The 17,788-nt window shown below is 33.8% G+C and overlaps 1 protein-coding gene across 1 annotated transcript; it reads right to left on the bottom strand.

The window, feature by feature from the left end:
• Positions 1–12,023: 12,023 nt before the first annotated feature.
• LOC102589055 (glutamate dehydrogenase A-like) lies at positions 12,024–16,118 on the bottom strand. The gene is made up of 9 exons (XM_006357252.2): positions 15,885–16,118; positions 15,694–15,807; positions 13,849–14,070; positions 13,686–13,760; positions 13,460–13,576; positions 13,128–13,378; positions 12,848–12,923; positions 12,678–12,764; positions 12,024–12,375 (listed from the first exon to the last, which is right to left on the bottom strand). The coding sequence occupies exons 1-9, from the start codon at positions 15,990–15,992 to the stop codon at positions 12,190–12,192; spliced, it is 1,236 nt and encodes a 411-aa protein (XP_006357314.1). The 5' UTR covers positions 15,993–16,118; the 3' UTR covers positions 12,024–12,189.
• Positions 16,119–17,788: the final 1,670 nt, after the last annotated feature.

Here is a 17,788-nt window from a genome sequence, read left to right as displayed (position 1 = left end):
AAATAAAATTCACCCAACCCTGACCTCCCATCCCCTCCAAAATAAATAATTAAAATTTGTTTTAAAAAATAAAAGATATGATAATCAATTTGGGATACACCAAAAGCACATTTACTCTGCTTGACAAACAAAGTGTTATCCTTCAAGATCTGGAAAGTTTTTCTCAAATGATCAGACATATTCGAGCTGTTTATTAGGATATCATCAAAAAACACTAAGATGAATTTCCTAAGGTAGTGATGAAAGATCTGATTCATGAGACTTTGGAAGTTTGATGGTGCATTGGTTAGACCAAATGGCATTACCAAGAACTCATAGTGTCCATGATGAGTTTTAAAGGTCGTCTTGGGAATATTAGGTTCAAACATTTTGATCTGATGATAACCAGACCTTAAATCCAGCTTGGAAAAGACTTTAGTCCCATGTAATTCATCCATTAACTCTTCAATAACAGGAATATGAAATTTATCCTTCACTGTGCACTCATTCAGTTGCCTATAATCTACACATAATCTTCAAGACCCATCCTTTTACTTCACCATAACAATGGGAGAAGAGTAAGGACTATTACTGTGCCTGATTACTCCCGAGCTAAACATTTTATCCACCATTTTTTCAATCTCATTCTTTTTGAATTGTAGTGTACCTGTAAGGCCTGATATTGATTGGTGAAGTCCCTTCCTTTAGGGTGATGATTATGTGGTCATGCAATCTGGAAGGAGGTAATTCCTTAGGAACTTTAAATAATTCGTTGAACTCTACCAGAAGTGATTGAATATCCTTACTCACTACCTCATCTTGAGAAACTTCCCATGAGAATAGACTGGCACCCTCTTGTGATAGTTCATTCCTGAACATACCTGCAAAAATCATACATAGCTCCACTGGTTTTGCTAATAACTTGGCCATACTCGTCTGTTGGATCACCTTGTTTGAAGAAGGTTGCATACCCCTCAACGACACCTTATGACCTCTTTTACTGAACTCCATCTTGTGCTTTTTGAAATTCCATAGTATTCCCCCTCAATAAATCAACCATGGGATGCCCAACACCATATTACAACCTCCAATTGGTAAAATCAGCATATCCGATTCAAATGGAACTCATTGCATCTTCCAGTTCATGTTTTTACACACACAGTTGCTTTGGATCTTTTTTCCATTGGATATAGAAACATCAAAGGGAGAAATGGTGGTATTCAAGTCCAAAAAATTATGTGTGCTTTCGTTTCCTCTGCCAGTGTGATTAGTTTTTCGTAAGTAAAGTGTTCCTTTTGTTCCATGATCAGTTTTAAGAATATAGTGGTGAAATAAAAAACTTAGATAATATGTCTTCTCATTGTTGTGTTTCCTCCTAAAATGATCTATCAACTTTTCCATGATTTTGTTTTTAGTCCATTCATTTTCCATTGACAAATCTAGTCCATCAACTTAGCAAACACTTAAGCTCAAGAAAACCTAGAGAGGAAATCTAGTCCATCCGCACAGGTTATTTATGAAATACGAACTGTTTAATGTCTATTTTGTTCCCACTTTCTTTTGAGAAAGAAATATGATCATTTTAATCATCTGCTTCTCTGCTTTATTACTGAATGCTAAAAATGGCAGATTGTCTATACTTGTGCTAACAGTTAGTGTTCTCTAATTATCAAGTTTAAGGTTTGAAAGAGAGAGAACTTGTCCTTTGTGTAGAGTCTTGGTCAGCTCTGCTGATCTAAGTTCTTTTGGAGATGGATTAACTAGCATTTTATTCTAGTTATTCTAATATTGATGTTACACCTCTTTTACTATTTTGAAAGAAAGAAATTCCCATGTTACAACAGCGAATGTCTTCCTCTGCTAACAACATTTCTCCTCAACTTGGTCAGTTACCGAGTTATAACCTCACCTGATTCTTGGGGCAACCCTTTCCTGCCATGAAGATGTTGTGTAAAAAAGAGCTTTTTGAGGATTTAGTGGGATAAGGGAAATTGATACAATATAGAAGTACATATTGTGCTTCATTTTTGTTTATACAAGAAGAAAACATCCATGTAAAATTGATGTAATTCACAGAATTTAACCACAATGGTTAAAATTGCTTCCTTACAAACTTGTACTGATCCTCATTAACATTTCAGTTCGACATAAATTAATACCCTAGTGTATTTCATATGGTTCAAAATATAATAGACATACAAAATGACTTGAAAATTGAAATCATATGATGATTGACTATCCAAATAAGGTTCTAAAATATTGAAATCCTAATCCTGGAAGATAAATCTATTCAAATGTATCATTGCCACAATGGTTTGAAATATTGGGTGCGGCATTATTGGGGCAATAATGCGATGCAAATCTGGCCTGTTTTGAGAGAGGAGCACCAAATTTTTCATGTCTTTTGTAGACGAAATGTAGTGCACCTCAAATATACAAATCTGATCGATAATAAATCCTCTGTTGGCATTGGCTGCATTAAGTTTTCGATTAAGCAAATCTACGTGATCAACAACAACACGTAACTGATGCAATTCCATTTTAACGCTCCTAAATGCGACCATCTGCAGAAACAATACATACCAAATAAGAAATATAATAGGTGTAGTAATTGACTGCATCTGCATCCCCTTCCCATTCCCATTGATCTATAGGTGTCGAAGAAAAACAAAACAAACCTTGTAATGCTAGAAGAAAAACAACATAACTTAATTTTTTAGCTATGAAATACAACCAGAAAAAAAACAACAGAACTTAATTTTTTAGCTATGAAATACAACCAGAAGAACAAAATAAACACTGTAATGCTAGAAGAAAAATAACAGAACTTAATTTTTTAGCTATGAAGTACAATCAGAAGAACAAAACAAACCTTGTAATGCTAGAAGAAAAACAACAGAACTTAATGTTTTTGTTATGAAATACAACCAGAAGAACAAAACAAAGCTAGAAGAAAAACAACAGAATTTGATTTTTTTGCTATGAAATACAACAAGAAGATCAAATCAAACCTTGTAATGCTAAAAGAAGAAATTTGGAAAAGAAGAAATATGTGTGGTGATAATTATGTGCATGCCAGTGCTAGCATTATATAGGGATAGAGAAGCGTGTGTTTGGGTCGATGTGCGGGGGGGGGGGGAGTAATGTGTTAGGAGAGGTATTTGTATTGGGGGTGGTTGGGTAGGGAGAAGTGTATGTAACTGCCAAAGGAAAAAAAAAGAGTAATAAATTCATTTTAATAAGTGTGCATATCTTTTGTAATTTGAAGTATTCATTTTAATTACCTTTATTTAGAAGTGGGACTTGGGTTGGGACTAACAAAGCTTTAAGAAGTGGTACCAAAAGCATTTCAAGTAGTACTATAATATCAAAAGTAATATACCGTGAAAACCTTTTATTTTTTGCTTTGTCTGGCTCAATTGTATTGGCTATAGTAAATTTATATCCACGTGTAACAAACTGAAACAATCTTTGTTTTTTTATCAAAACAAATTATCTTACATGATGATGAAGCGAGGAAGTATAACATTTCAATCTCTTTCTCTTTCAAGCTTAAAACTGATGAGTTTTTCTTTCCCTTTTTGCATGTGTTTTTTTTCTTCAAAGATTTATGTTTATAGTTGTGATGATAGTAAAATGCATATTCCTGTTCTTCAATCCTAATGGGTATTTGTTTGAGTTAAGATATTGTCAAAGAGTATTTCAACTATTATTAGATAGTGTCTAAGAAATAGTCATATATTGTAGGTAAGTGTATAGGATAATAGTCAACTATTGTAGGTGTTGTAGGTAAAAGGTATGATCTGATTAGATATGCTCTTGACCTTTTGTGTCTAGCTTTGTGTATATATTCTAGGTGTAATCTATCATTTTAAGGCATGAACTGAAATACACTTAAGTCATTAACATGGTATCAGAGCCTCTGCAATTTTTGTAGAGATTCAAGTTGTTATCTTCTTCTTCTTTTTTCTGTTCTAACAGATCTTCCAAGACTATTTCGACAGTTCCTTTTTCTTTTACTAGAAGCCACTTTCGGCCGGTTTTTCAAAGTCATCACAAACTTATATTTGAAGTTTGTGAGGGTTAACCATTCATTATAGTCTTAGCTATCATATCCCTTATAATTGTCAGCAATCGAAAAAAAATAATTCAAGCGATACCAATAACTTTGAGACATCTGTATTAGCTGTAAAGAATGAAAATCCACAGGAACAAAATGTCCATCAAAGGGGGAACAATAGAAACTCTAGACCATATTGCAACTACTGCAATAAGCCAGGCCATATTCGACAATCTTGTTGGAAATTGTATGGTCAACCACCACGTACTAACAATCGGAGTAAGACTCACATGATTCAAACCCACAATGACACATGTGGTCAACTGGCCAGTTCTGTTACTTTGTCGGGAGCAGATTATAGTGATTACTTGCAGTATCAAGCAGTACACAACAGTCACCTTTATCTAGCACCTCACAAACAGGTAATTCATTTGCTTGTCTAACCAGGTCTTCACCCACATACCCATGGATATTGCATTCCGGTGCATCTGACCATATTATTGGTAATCAAAATCTTTTCTCAAATCTTATTCATTCTGCAACCCTCTCTACAGTTACTCTTGCTAATGGATCAAGAATTACAGCAGTAAAAGGAATAGGGGACGTGCAACTTCATCCCTCTATTACTTTAAACTCAGTTTTATTTTCTTCTGAATGTCCATTTAATTTGATTTATGTTAGCAAATTAACCAAACACCTCAATTGTGGTGTCACTTTTTTGGCTGACTCTGTTGTTGTACAGGATCGGAGAACGGGGAAGACGATTGGAATAAAATATGAGTCACAGAGAGGGACTGTATCATATGTCAAAATCACCACCACCAGTTGCCTTTACTTTCACTACCCCAACTGATCTTCTCCAACACCGTCTTGGTCACCCAAGTCTTGCAAAGCTTCAGAAATTAATTTCTAGTCTTTCCACTTTTTCTTCTTTTGAATGTGAGTCTTGTCAACTTGGGAAACATAGCAGCACTTCATTTCCCAAAAGAGACAATAATAGGGCCACATATATGTTTGACATTGTTCACTCAGATGTATGGGGCCATAGTCGTGTTGTTTCAAGTTTAGGATTTCAGTATTTTGTTACCTTTATTGATGATATTTCCCGTTGCACATGGGTGTTTTTAATGAAAATTCGTTCTGAAGTATTCTCTGTTTTTCAAAAAATTTGTGCTGAGTTAAGAAATCAATTTGGTGTTTCAATAAAGGTATTACGCAATGATAATGCCAAAGAGTACTTATCATCTCCTTTTTCTAATTTCATGTCGTCTCAAGGAATCACTCACTAGACTTCTTGTGCATATACTCCTCAACAAAACGGAATAGCCGAATGTAAAAATAGGCAACTAATTGAGACTGCTCGTACTTTGCTTATACACCATCATGTTCCTCTTTACTTTTGGGGGGATGTCATTCTTACTGCTTGTTATTTGATAAATAGAATTCTCTCCACTGTGTTGCAACATCAAAGTCCTCACTCAATTCTCTTTCCAAGTCAAAATCCCTATCGTCTACCTTTGAGAGTGTTTGGATGTACTTGCTTTGTCCATGACCAAAGTACTATAAATGACAAACTCCAACCAAAATCAATTAAGTGTGTATTTCTAGGATACTCTCATCACCAAAAAGGTTACAAGTGCTATGATTCAAAAATAAATAAATATTTTATCACTGTAGATGTAACATTTTTTGAAACATCTCCATATTTTACACCAAGCACTACAAGCAGAAATTCAATTCCTCAAATTATGCTAGTACCTATACTTCCTCTACCACAAGTCAGTCTTCCAGACAACCCTCAAACCACTCATCCTCCTCTTCAAGTATACACCCGACGTGCTCGTCCTCTTAGTGATAACAATGATAGTACTACTCTTAGTCCAAATACATTGGTAACTCCTGATGACTCATCTCGTGGTCCTTCGTCACCTGCTCCAGTCATGCCTTCATCAGATGCAACAACGCCACCAGTTGCCATATGTAAAGGTCTACGTTCTACTCGAAATCAACAACTAGAAAGATATAACTGTTTAAGTTACCATTGGTTGTCCCCATTATATTATACCTTTGTATCTACTCTATCTACTGTGCCTATACCAAAGACTGTTAGTGAAGCATTGGAACATCCGGGGTGGAGAGATGCTATAATTGAAGATATGAATGCTTTACAAACCAATAACACTTGGGATTTGGTCAAGTTACCGAAGGGGAAATCTACTGTTGGAAGTCGATGGATTTATACAGTAAAAGTGGGTTCGGATGGAACAATTGATCGACTGAAAGCTCGCCTTGTTGCCAAAGGGTACATCCAGATTTATGGTCTTGACTATGGTGATACATTCTCTCCCGTTGCCAAAATTGCATCTGTCCGACTATTTATTTCCTTGGCAGCAATGGATCATTGGCCACTTCATCAACTAGATATTAAGAATGCCTTTTGCTGAGGAAGTTTATATGGAGCAACCTCCTGGATTTGTTGCTCAGGGGGAGTCGAATTTAGTATGTCGTCTCAAACATTCTCTATATGGCCTCAAGCAATCTCTGAGGGCATAGTTTGGCAGATTTAGCTTTGTCCAACAATTTGGGATGTCTCAAAGTAAAGCAGATCACTCTGTTTTCTATCGACATAGTGGTCCAGAAAAGAAAATGTATTTGGTCGTTTATGTTGACGACATTGTCATAACTGGAAATTATCTAGAAGGAATATCTCAGCTAAAACGACATTTGTTCAGTCACTTTCAAACCAAAGATTTGGGGAAATTAAAGTATTTTTTTTGGGAATTGAGGTAGCACAATCCAAGACAGGTATTTCTATCTCACAAAAAAATACGCTTTGGACATATTGGAGAAGACATGCATGTTAAATTGCAAACCTATTGACACTCATATGGATCCAAACATCAAACTCGTTCCAGGACAAGGGGAGCCATTGGAAGATCCTAGTAGATATCAAAGACTAGTTGGTAAATTAAATTATCTCACTATCACACTCTCAGATATTTCATTTGCAGTAAGTGTGGCTAGTTAGTTTCTCCAAGCTCCATGTAAAGATCATTGGGACCCAGTGATTCGCATCCTCAGATACATCAAGAGAGCTTTAGGACATGGATTGTTATATGAAGATAAAGGTCACGCTGACATCGTTGGATATTCTGATGCGGATTGGGCAGGTACTCCAACAGATAGACGTTCAACTTCCGGATATTGTGTCATGATTGGTGGCAATTTAATCTCTTGGAAAAGTAAAAAGCAAGATGTTGTTGCCAGATCTAGTGCAGAAGCAGAATATCAAGTTATGGCTCTTGCTACATGTGAGCTTATTTGGTTGAAACAACTTATTCAAGAGTTGAAATGTGTTGAATTCAAACAGATGAAGCTTATATGTGACAATTAGGCTGCTCTCCATATTGCCTCAAATTCAGTTTTCTATGAAATAACGAAATATATAGAGGTGGATTGTCATTTCATTAGGCAGAAGATTGAGTCCGGATGCATTGCCACCAGCTTTGTTGGTTCAAATGACCAATTGGCAGATATTCTCACCAAGTCCCTTAGAGGAACTCAGATTGAATACATTTGCAGCAAGCTTGGAGCATATGACATGTATGCTCCAGCTTGAGAGAGAGTGTTAAGATATTGTCAAAGAGTATTTCAACTATTATATTATGTGTAAGAAATAGTCATATATTGTAGGTAAGTGTGTAGGATAATAGTCAAATATTGTAGGTGTTGTAGGTAACAGGCATGATCTGATTAGATATGCTCTTGACCTTTTGTGTCTAGCTTTGTGTATATATTCTAGGTATAATCTATCATTTTAAAGCATGAAGTGAAATACACTTACATCGTTAACTATTTGCAAGTACATAGATGGTATTTATTAGATTTTTTCTGATTTTTCAGTACATTATTGTGGGATTTTGTTCTTGTATGTTCCTAATTTGGTTTGATTTATTCATGGATGCTGTAAAATTAGTTCGAGAAAATGCAGCAGTTAGAAGAAAGGAATTTGGTAAGCCAAAAGGTGGCATTGTTGTTGTGATAAGCCTAATTGTGGAAATCAAAATTCTTTAGGAGGGCTGCCTAATTGAGCAGAAGAAAAGCAAAGACGACTGGTGCAATTTCTGTTTTTTCTCCTTCAAACATTTGAACTTTCCATTTTTTCTCATTTGTATTTCAAATTTTGTCAGTAGTTTTCAAGTTGTCTCTATTAATTTCTCTATTTCTCAAATTTTGTGTGAGTTTTCTGGATTCTATTCTTTCTTTAACGCTCACGACAATTATCAATATCACTTTAGTGTAATTTTTGTTTGGTTATGTTGAATTGCTTCTTAATGGATTTCTACATGCATGTCAGAGGACAGAGATAGTATTGTTTGTTCTTACATTTTGATATATAGACATCAAGTTTGATTTGTTGGACCATCATTATGTCTCTTTCATTAATTGTGTCTTTGTTTTATCTAATTAGTGCATAATTTAAGCTATCAAAATGACTAAAATTTAGAAGTGGATGTGCACCCATGGTATTTGATGTTATGTTTAAGTCATTTTATATGGAGTATTTGAGTGCAGGGTCAAACATTAGATTTGTGGAAATTTATTTGCGGAACTTGTATAGCCACAATGTCAACTTTACGTTGCTTATCAAAGAGCCAAAAAATTGAACTATGTCAAGTTGTTAATTCGACCAACGACACCAACAAACGATGGCGGTCATTGCACTTGTAACATAGTTTATGATGAAATCATTCAAAAGGTAATTCAGTGATATTTTCGTTTATCTTATTACCAAGTAACTAGCTCTTTCCAACCACTTCCTCCGCTTTTACAATTTGCACTGGGAAGATTTGTTCTCACAGAAGGTATATTTTTTGTTTAATTATAACTTGATGGGACTAACACATAATTATTATTGTAATCTCACCTTTATTTATTTTTGGAGAATTCGACACGGATGCGACATCGAAAGTGAAGACTTCACATTTATTTAGTTTTTGATGCACATAGGAAACGAAGTATTGCTTGTCGATGAAACTGAGTATTGTTCTTATGTACCTTCAAAAGTTCATGCGACCTTTTCTACTAAATCTTCTTCCTCAGGTAAATGTAATAGCAAAACTCACTTCTTTAAGAGTGTAATGTTTGTCCAGCTTCTGCTTTTATTTTTTATCTACAAGATAATAGGTTGTTTTGTTATTAAAATGTATCAACTTTGCTATGTCGTTTGGCTGTGTATGACTACATGTAGTGGAATCAAAGAGGTGCATGAGAAGAAGATGAATCATATGAACTCTTAATACTTTCTGTAATTTTTAGTTTATTTGTTTTTCTTTAGGATGTATTTCTTATTTAATGATGGATCATGTCTTTGATTATCTTCTCTGGTTTTGCTACAGAAATTGGTTAAAATAGTTGTACAGTAAATTTATAATTCACATTTGTGCAGTCTTAGAAAGCTAGGCTTTTGGACCTTAATCAAAGACTAATTTTGATCTTTAACTACTCTTCTAAAACATGCAACTTAGTTAAATTCAGAATTTGTTGTCGCTCTTCTTTTCATAGAGCTGAAGGAGAAACAGAGAAGGTGAAGGATCTCCAGATCTCATTTTAAAATTATTTTCCACTATTCCACTACATGCCTAATAAAAGTCGTTGTGGTTGAAGCAAATATGTTGACAGAGAAGAGCTTAGATACTCCCCTCTTATAGAATAAGAAAAACTCAAACTCAAAACACTACCCGAAACCAAGCAATTGCTCAATTCAAAGATCTTCTAAATGCCTAATGATATTACCATTAATATTCTTCTAAGACTTCCTGTCTAATCGTTTTTACGATTTACGTTTGCAAAATTATGACGCTTTTTAATTGAAGATCCCCAATTCATCAAGCATCACAATGATATGTCTAGAAGTGATGTAAATCGTCATAAATTTTTTATGACTGGTGGTCTATGTGACAACAAGGACGACTATTTCTACTATATAAACGCTACAATTCAATATGATTTTGTTGCCTCTCTTATTGAGCCTCTGATACCATCATTTAAATAGAGTAAGTTTATTAGTTCTTTCGGTAATGGTATAATTCTTATAGTTTTTCCTTATGATATGATCATTTTGTGGAACCCGACCATCAGAGAATCAAAAAAAATTCCTAGCTCAATCCCAAAAAAGAAAAAAAATCAGAGATAAAATGATTTCATACTATTCAGGAAGTATTGTTTCTAGATCAGATTCAAAGTTATGGTCTCCATTTTTGGTAAATGTCACAGGATCCAACAACGTTCATAATAATTTGTCTAGTTTATTAATTCAACCATAATCTTACTCCGTGATGCATTCTTTTACATATACCAAACTTCAAAATATAAAACTGAGTCTTCGCGCAACTTAGTCAAACAAATATTTTCTCTTACAACATACAGTTGTGGATCGTCCCAAAATTTAATTCTTTCTGGAAATAATAATGTCGAAGGATTTTTTTTTAAATTAGACAAGGTTTTTTTTTTTTTTGATTCTTTAGTAGTTGAATTCCATAAAATAACTTCATCATAAAGGAAAAATAAAAGTATTATGCCATTGCAAGAATTAATACATACCCTACTAAATTGATCATAGTTGATTCCAGAGATTACCTCAACAAGAGAAACAACGGAATCATGATGAAGTGGAGCGTCTACAAAGTAGTAGTAATTAATGATCATCCTTCTTGCAAAACAAAGACACCAAGAATTTTTGTCTATTTATATCACTTTTGCATAGATCGTGGCGAAGATTGATGAATTGACCATCTTCAATTAAAGAACACCCTGATTTGCAAACGCGTTTGAACCTTAGAAGTGATTTCACAGGAAGTTTTAGTAGTACATATGATGATATCATGGGAATGGTATTGTTTTATGCATTTTGATATGTATTGCTGCTGCTTGTTGCTAGGGTTAGGGTTTTATGTAAGATGGGGAAAAACAGCTAGGGTTAGGATTTAATATAAGATGAGCCATCAATTTTTGGACCATATTGACACCCCTAATTGTGGAGAATGTGCCCAAACTTAGCCCAAAATTTCATAAACAACAATAATTTGAGGCCTAATTATCAAACATAACAATAGTTGGACTAATTACAATTCATAGCTATTATTTTAGAGTGGTATTGGTTCGCTCTATATTTGGTGTATCTATTCATTCAATCTAGCTATATTAACATATAAAATTTCACTGAATACATTGTGATTTGTTCGCTTGACCTAATTATATTCACACATAAATAAACAAAAAATAGAAACATGAAAAGAAACAAATGAGTGTATACAAGGATAAATACACTCAACAAAAAAATTGCATATAATCAACAACATTTACAAAAAGAATAGATATATGTATCAAGTTTACTTATAATACCTAAATTAAGTATTATAATAGAAGGAAGTAAGAAAGTGAGGGGAAAACCAAATTATACTGAAAAACAATGAAGAAATTGAAATAATTCATACTAGAAATCTATAGGGATAGTATATAGAATATATTTTGGTTGGGTTTGTCACACTTAAATTTATAGGCATAGTTTATAGGATATATTACACTAGTTTGAAAGAAATGGCTAATATTAAACACATCAGACTCAGCTACACTATCATGAAGATCAATTGAAAACATAGCATGTTTGATCTCTTCAACAGATGGTATAGCCTCAAAGGTTTTGTTATCTTTCTTCAAAATAAGTGTGTAGTTCAAAGACAAATTACACGGTGATTTTTTTTTTTTTTTTTAATAATTCTGCATTCAGTCAGCTATGCCACCACAATCACTACCACGGATTTTTCTCGCGATGGATCTGTACGTACCATGCATTCATTTCCCTAAATCATAACGAAAATAACAATCCTCCGGCAGAGGGATGCAAACAGAGTGGTTGTCGTACAGTAGACCGACTCCCACTCTACAACAACTAGAAAAGGTACACATACATTCATAAGTCTATATCTATATATATCTTCCATTCAATTTGCAGCACATACTTTACAATGTAGCAATAATATGAGAAGCCGCAAAACAGTGAAGAATTATTTAACAACTGTTTTCAAATGTACTATAAAAACGACTAGGTTTATCCAGCAAACAAAGAGTATATGTATGTTGTGCCACGACTACGCCTCCCAACCTCTTAACATTGTAGCACGTGCAACACGATTCACTCCCAATGTGAAAGCACCCATACGAAGATTGCAGTTGTGTGACTTACACATGTTCTTCAGGTTATGAAAGGCTTTCGTCATGTACTTCTCAAGCTCCATGTTAACCTTCTCCTCATTCCACATAAAACCTTGAATATTCTGCACATGAGACACAATATTAACAACTCAATTGCATTGCACGTCCAATCCCGAGACAAAAAATAACTAAAGTATAGCCATGTTAGAAGCAGTGGAGAAGAAATTGACTCCGAAATGATCGATCACCTAGATACCTAAAATATCTAATCTAATACCGGGCTTAATTAAGTTGTCCGATAATTTATTACCAATATTGTCACAACATTGGAAGTTCACGCCCATTAACTTCCTTATCTTGAGCAAATCGCGTCAAGCTAGATACACCCAATGTAATAAAAGCATATATAGATATCGAATATTACCTGAACCCACTCAAAATAACTGACAGTAACACCTCCAGCATTGGCATAAATGTCGGGAAGTATAACAACTCCTTTCTTACACAAGATCTGCATAAGGCAGCTATCTATCATCAAAATATGGTAATCTTGGTAGTTAAATATCTAGAAAACCTGAAAGAGTGGTACGGTACCTCATCAGCTTCGGGATCAGTAGGATGATTTGCTGCTTCTATTATGAACTTGGCCTTGATATGATCAGCATTTTCTCTTCAGTGAAATAACAGAATGCACAATGACAAAATTAGATGTATCTCGGTGTATCACAAGTTCACATAGATGTTTCAGTAGTAAAAACAGAATAAAGAAGAAATTCAAATGCTACTACGAGTCTTTGTTAGGTGGCCGTTTGTATGAGATGTTTATTGATTCTCTCAGTACAGAAGCAATCAAAAGTAAAATAAGGTTGCAAACCTGTTCAAAACTCCTCCCAAAGCACAAGGTATGAGAACATCACACTCATGTGTAAGCAATTCGTCTGAATTCATCGAGTCTCCACCACTAAAACCAGTCAATGCCCCTGTTGCTTCTTTGTGATTCATCAAAGCGGCTATATCAAGCCCGTTAGGATTCTTGACTGCTCCAGTTATGTCACTCACTGCAATCACCTTGCCCCCTTTCTCATGAATAAGCTTTGCTGCCCAAGCTCCCACATTTCCAAATCCCTAAGAAATACAAATATTCAAGCAATAACGTACGTAGACAATCAGGAACACAATGGAAATTGAACAAGTATGAAATTTTACCTGAATGACAAAAGTCAAGTCCTTAATATTCTTTCCATATTCAGCAAGTAAAGCACCTGTTGCATAAACTACACCACGGCCAGTTGCAGCGTCTCTACCTAATGATCCCCCAAGATCCTAAGACAAAGAATAAAATAGGATACTTCAAATTACAGAACGTACATATGAATTCTAAAATGTAAGTATCAGATAGGACTTCAATAAGATGTTGCAAAATACGTCTTACAATTGGTTTTCCAGTCACAATTGCAGGTGAGTACCCATGAAACTTCGAATACTCATCCAACATCCACGCCATGGTCTGTTTGTACAAAGTATCGATAAGCCTATTTGCTTGCATTTATATATTCTAAAAATGTTTGAGATATATAATGATCGATATTACTAACCTGGGAATTAGTGCCCATATCAGGTGCAGGGACATCAGTATTAATTCCAATAAGATCATGAATTTTCTGAGTGAAAACACGTGTAAGGCGCTCCAACTCACTAATGCTTAAATCTTTCGGGATGCACCCTATTCCACCCTTAGCTCCTCCATATGGAATATCTGCTACAGCAGTCTTCCAAGTCATTAGTTGAGCAAGGGCATTCACCTCGTCATGGTCAACCTTGCAAAACAAATTTACCATATATCTCAGTACCAAGTCCGTTGCTACGAGGAAAAAAAGAACACTTAAAAGACTATAGAGCACCAGCAAAAATCAGAACATGATAGAAACTTGACGTTGATATACAAAATCAATTGGAAAGGAAAGGTTAGTGGAACTGTTATGGTCTAGCATATAGTTAACATAAAGTAATTCCTATATATAGATGAACATTTTATCGATAGATGTTTAACCATCAATAAATGAAAGCTAAATAAAAGTATGCATACTAACCTACTCATATATATTTATCACCTGCTAAATAGGAGATGCTATAAAAGCTAAAAAGATGAATTGAAACCTCGAAACACTAAGTTTTCATCTAAATATCAAAGGCCAACACAAGCTTTTCATGCTTGAAGCACCAGAAGGATTGACCAACCCATTAATAAAAAAAATTAACGGGAAGTTACAAATCTCTTATACTTTTATCATGTGCAGCACAACATGAGTGGTCCATCATGATTTCTTTCAACAGACACGCGCATACTTTGTTTGAACGCAAGTTAAGCCCAAAGCCATTAGGCCAAGGGCACGTCTGCCTAGCATCACCCAAAAGAAAGAGGTTTTTTTAAAAGATATATTCTAATTGGATTTGATCAGAATCTGGTATTAATACTTCTAACCTTCGAGCGGTCCTGATCTTGTCTAATTTATACAGCGCGGTGGGGGGCTAAAAATAATTAAGCGAAAGGTTATGCCTAGAGGTTCTGTAGTACTCTAAACAAGTCACACATACACCCTAGTACATGTTCCTCGACACTGAGGGCACCCCCCAAAGAGCAGGGTATTTCATGACATTTCAGATGTTGATTTTCCGGTCCCCAAAAAATACAAATAACAACAATATTATATATAGAAGATTCCCCTTGAACAGGAACCAGACTCTTTAATCTACCGCACAAGCAAATAAATAAACAATCTTAACCCCTATATATGTTTAACATAATTGATCATTACTTGATTACAACAGAACACCTATTCATCTTTGTATGCAATGAAACCATTTAGCCTTGGCAAAGTCCTCACATCTACAAAATCTCTCTCACAATACAAGACACATTGCAGTCTATATACCAAAAAGGAAAAAAGTCTTATTCAACCATTTTTTTGTTCATTTACCCTTCCCTAGGAGCTTCTATACCCTTCATTCTCCCTCGATTCCCACGAACTTAGGGTCAAAGACGGAGGATCCTTACCATCCGAGCAACCCTCTAGTCAAGTCTTATCCAACTTCAATTTTTCCAAAGTCCAATTTTTCAAAGTGAAAAATAAGAGTATTACCACAGTGCTAACAAAAAAACAATCCAATTTTGTAAAATTTACTCCCTCCATTTCAAGTCATTTTCTTTACTTCTCCTTTTAATCTGTTTCAAAAGAATATATCTTTCCTTTTTTGACAATTCTTAATCTAACTTTCCGTATGACATGTTTATTACCACAAGATTAAATGATTTTGGTACATTCAAGCAATCGTTAGTGTAACATCAAAAAATTCAAAAAAAAAAAATTACTTCGTTAAATTCGATGTCAAATCAAAACCAGATAAAATAACAGGTAAAAAGAGCAAATTGAAAAAAATACCTCAGGATGGTATCTGATTCCCCCTTTCATAGGACCTCTAGCGTTATCATGTTGAACTCTGAATCCAATGTAGGAAACTAAGGTTCCATCATCCTTAGGAATTGTACATTCCACCTGATTAACACATATATACATATAGTCAACTTTAAGTGATGTATCCGAAAATAGAAATGACGACTAACAAATTAAACCTTGATTTCTCTGAAAGGTATCAAAAGACTCTTCTCAAGTTTAGAATCCAATCCAAGAATGCGACTGGCCTTGCGAAAGTTACGATTAGTTGCTGCAAGAGCATTCATGTCTCTGTTTTACCCAAAAAAGGAAATTAGGAGATGAATCAATGGAAACGTAACTACAACTTTTAGTTGAGGAAAGATAGAAATACTATATAATAAGGAATAATTCCAAAGTTGACTACAAGTAGGACGTGATAATCTATGAAGTGTCTCGTTGTGTCTTGCTAATTGATGTATCTTATTTATCGAGTTCAGATAAAGATAAATTCATTATACATAAAGTACCATGTATGTGTATGATTCAAATAAAAATAAATTTAAAAAATATAAAAATAATTTCATTATACATAATGTTCATTATTTCTAATTAATAATTAAATATTATTCATTGTATTTTACTTAAAAACATTCAATGTATGATGGTGAGAGAATAAACTATATAAACAATATAAAAGTTTCTTGAAATCATATCCAAAAATAACTTCTCATTTGAAAAGTGTCACAAAATCAGCAATGACAGATCAAATATGTAAAACAAACAATATGTGATTACAAAACAGATCATTTGACTTGCACTCAAAAAGATTTACAGTCATAACAACACTGGAACTTTTGGATGCAATAAGAAAAGTTAGAGATAAGCTTCAATTAGATTTAAATTTTAACAAAAAATAAAATACAATACAATCATATTTTACTAAATTTTCTTAGATATATGTGTCATTTTAAAGAATTATTAATATATAATATTAATGAGACCAAATATATATAATATTTTAAATAAATTCTTAAAAATTACTACGGTACATATAATCAATCTTTTGCACTTTAATTCGTAACTTTAGGTGTTTACGTTATACTCCCTCTGTCCCTAATAATTACTTGTCAACTTTTAAATTGACACACCTATTTAGAAAATAATTAATGACATAACGAGTTTACCATTTTAGCCCTATAATTATGAAATGGATGAATTAAAAACTTAATATTTTCAAGAAGTTCAACATTTTTCAAAGTAATTAATTGAGGATATAATAGATAAAAAAAATTTGTCCTTTTTTGATTTGTCAAAATGGTCTTTAGGTGTTTACGTTATAATAATCCAATTTGACACATAATTTTGATAAAAACTATTGAAGAAGCCACGATGAGATGTTGGTCTTAGGGTATAAATGTTGTAAGGTGTGGATGTGTTGATTGTGTTATTTCATGCAAATAGCATTTATACCATTTTCCCATTTTTGCCTCCACATTAAAAACGGTCAATCCTACACAATAGTCTCTTGAAAATTAATACTCCTCTTATATTAGTGGAAAGTAAGGTCTAAATACACATTTATTACATGATTTTACTATACAAGAAAAAACAATATATTTGTGGAGGGTAAAATTAGGCTAAATTCCTAGTAAATTCAAGTGTTTGATGCATAAATCTATCAAAATTTTATCATATTATAATTAATTTTGAGATAGATTTGTCCGTCATAAGTGTTGTTCATCTTGTATTCCTAAGATACTTAGAACAAAACTTTGAAGAACTTGGTAAGACACAATAAAGTTTAAGAACATTTTCACAACTAGAAAATTAAAACTAGTAGAGAAACTAGAATCAGAAACAGATTAGAAAAAATATACGAAATATTTTTTCTTAAAGAAGAATTGTTGTCAATCTGTGTTTAAAGAATCTTACTGATTCCAATAAACTTTGCAGAAACACGAAGTTACCAAAGTTTACTGAACCAATGAAGAACAGAAGAACATAAATTAATTGACAAATCTAAAATCTGTAACACATACCAGAATTTGGAAAAACAGAAAGAAGATCAAGCCCACTGAATGCACAGTGTCCCCTTAAGGAA

Source organism: Solanum tuberosum, unplaced genomic scaffold (assembly GCF_000226075.1).
Source record: "Solanum tuberosum cultivar DM 1-3 516 R44 unplaced genomic scaffold, SolTub_3.0 scf00245, whole genome shotgun sequence".
NCBI classification, from domain to species: domain Eukaryota; kingdom Viridiplantae; phylum Streptophyta; class Magnoliopsida; order Solanales; family Solanaceae; genus Solanum; species Solanum tuberosum.
This window is presented reverse-complemented; position numbering and strand designations above follow the sequence as displayed.

Coding starts and splice junctions, on each gene's coding strand:
- LOC102589055 (XM_006357252.2), bottom strand. CDS start 15,992: ATGAATGCTCTTGCAGCAACTAATCGTAACTTTCGCAAGGCCAGTCGC. Junction 15,808..15,884: donor TACCTTTCAGAGAAATCAAG/GTTTAATTTGTT, acceptor TGTGTTAATCAG/GTGGAATGTACAATTCCTAA. Junction 13,577..13,685: donor TTGTGACTGGAAAACCAATT/GTAAGACGTATT, acceptor TCTTTGTCTTAG/GATCTTGGGGGATCATTAGG.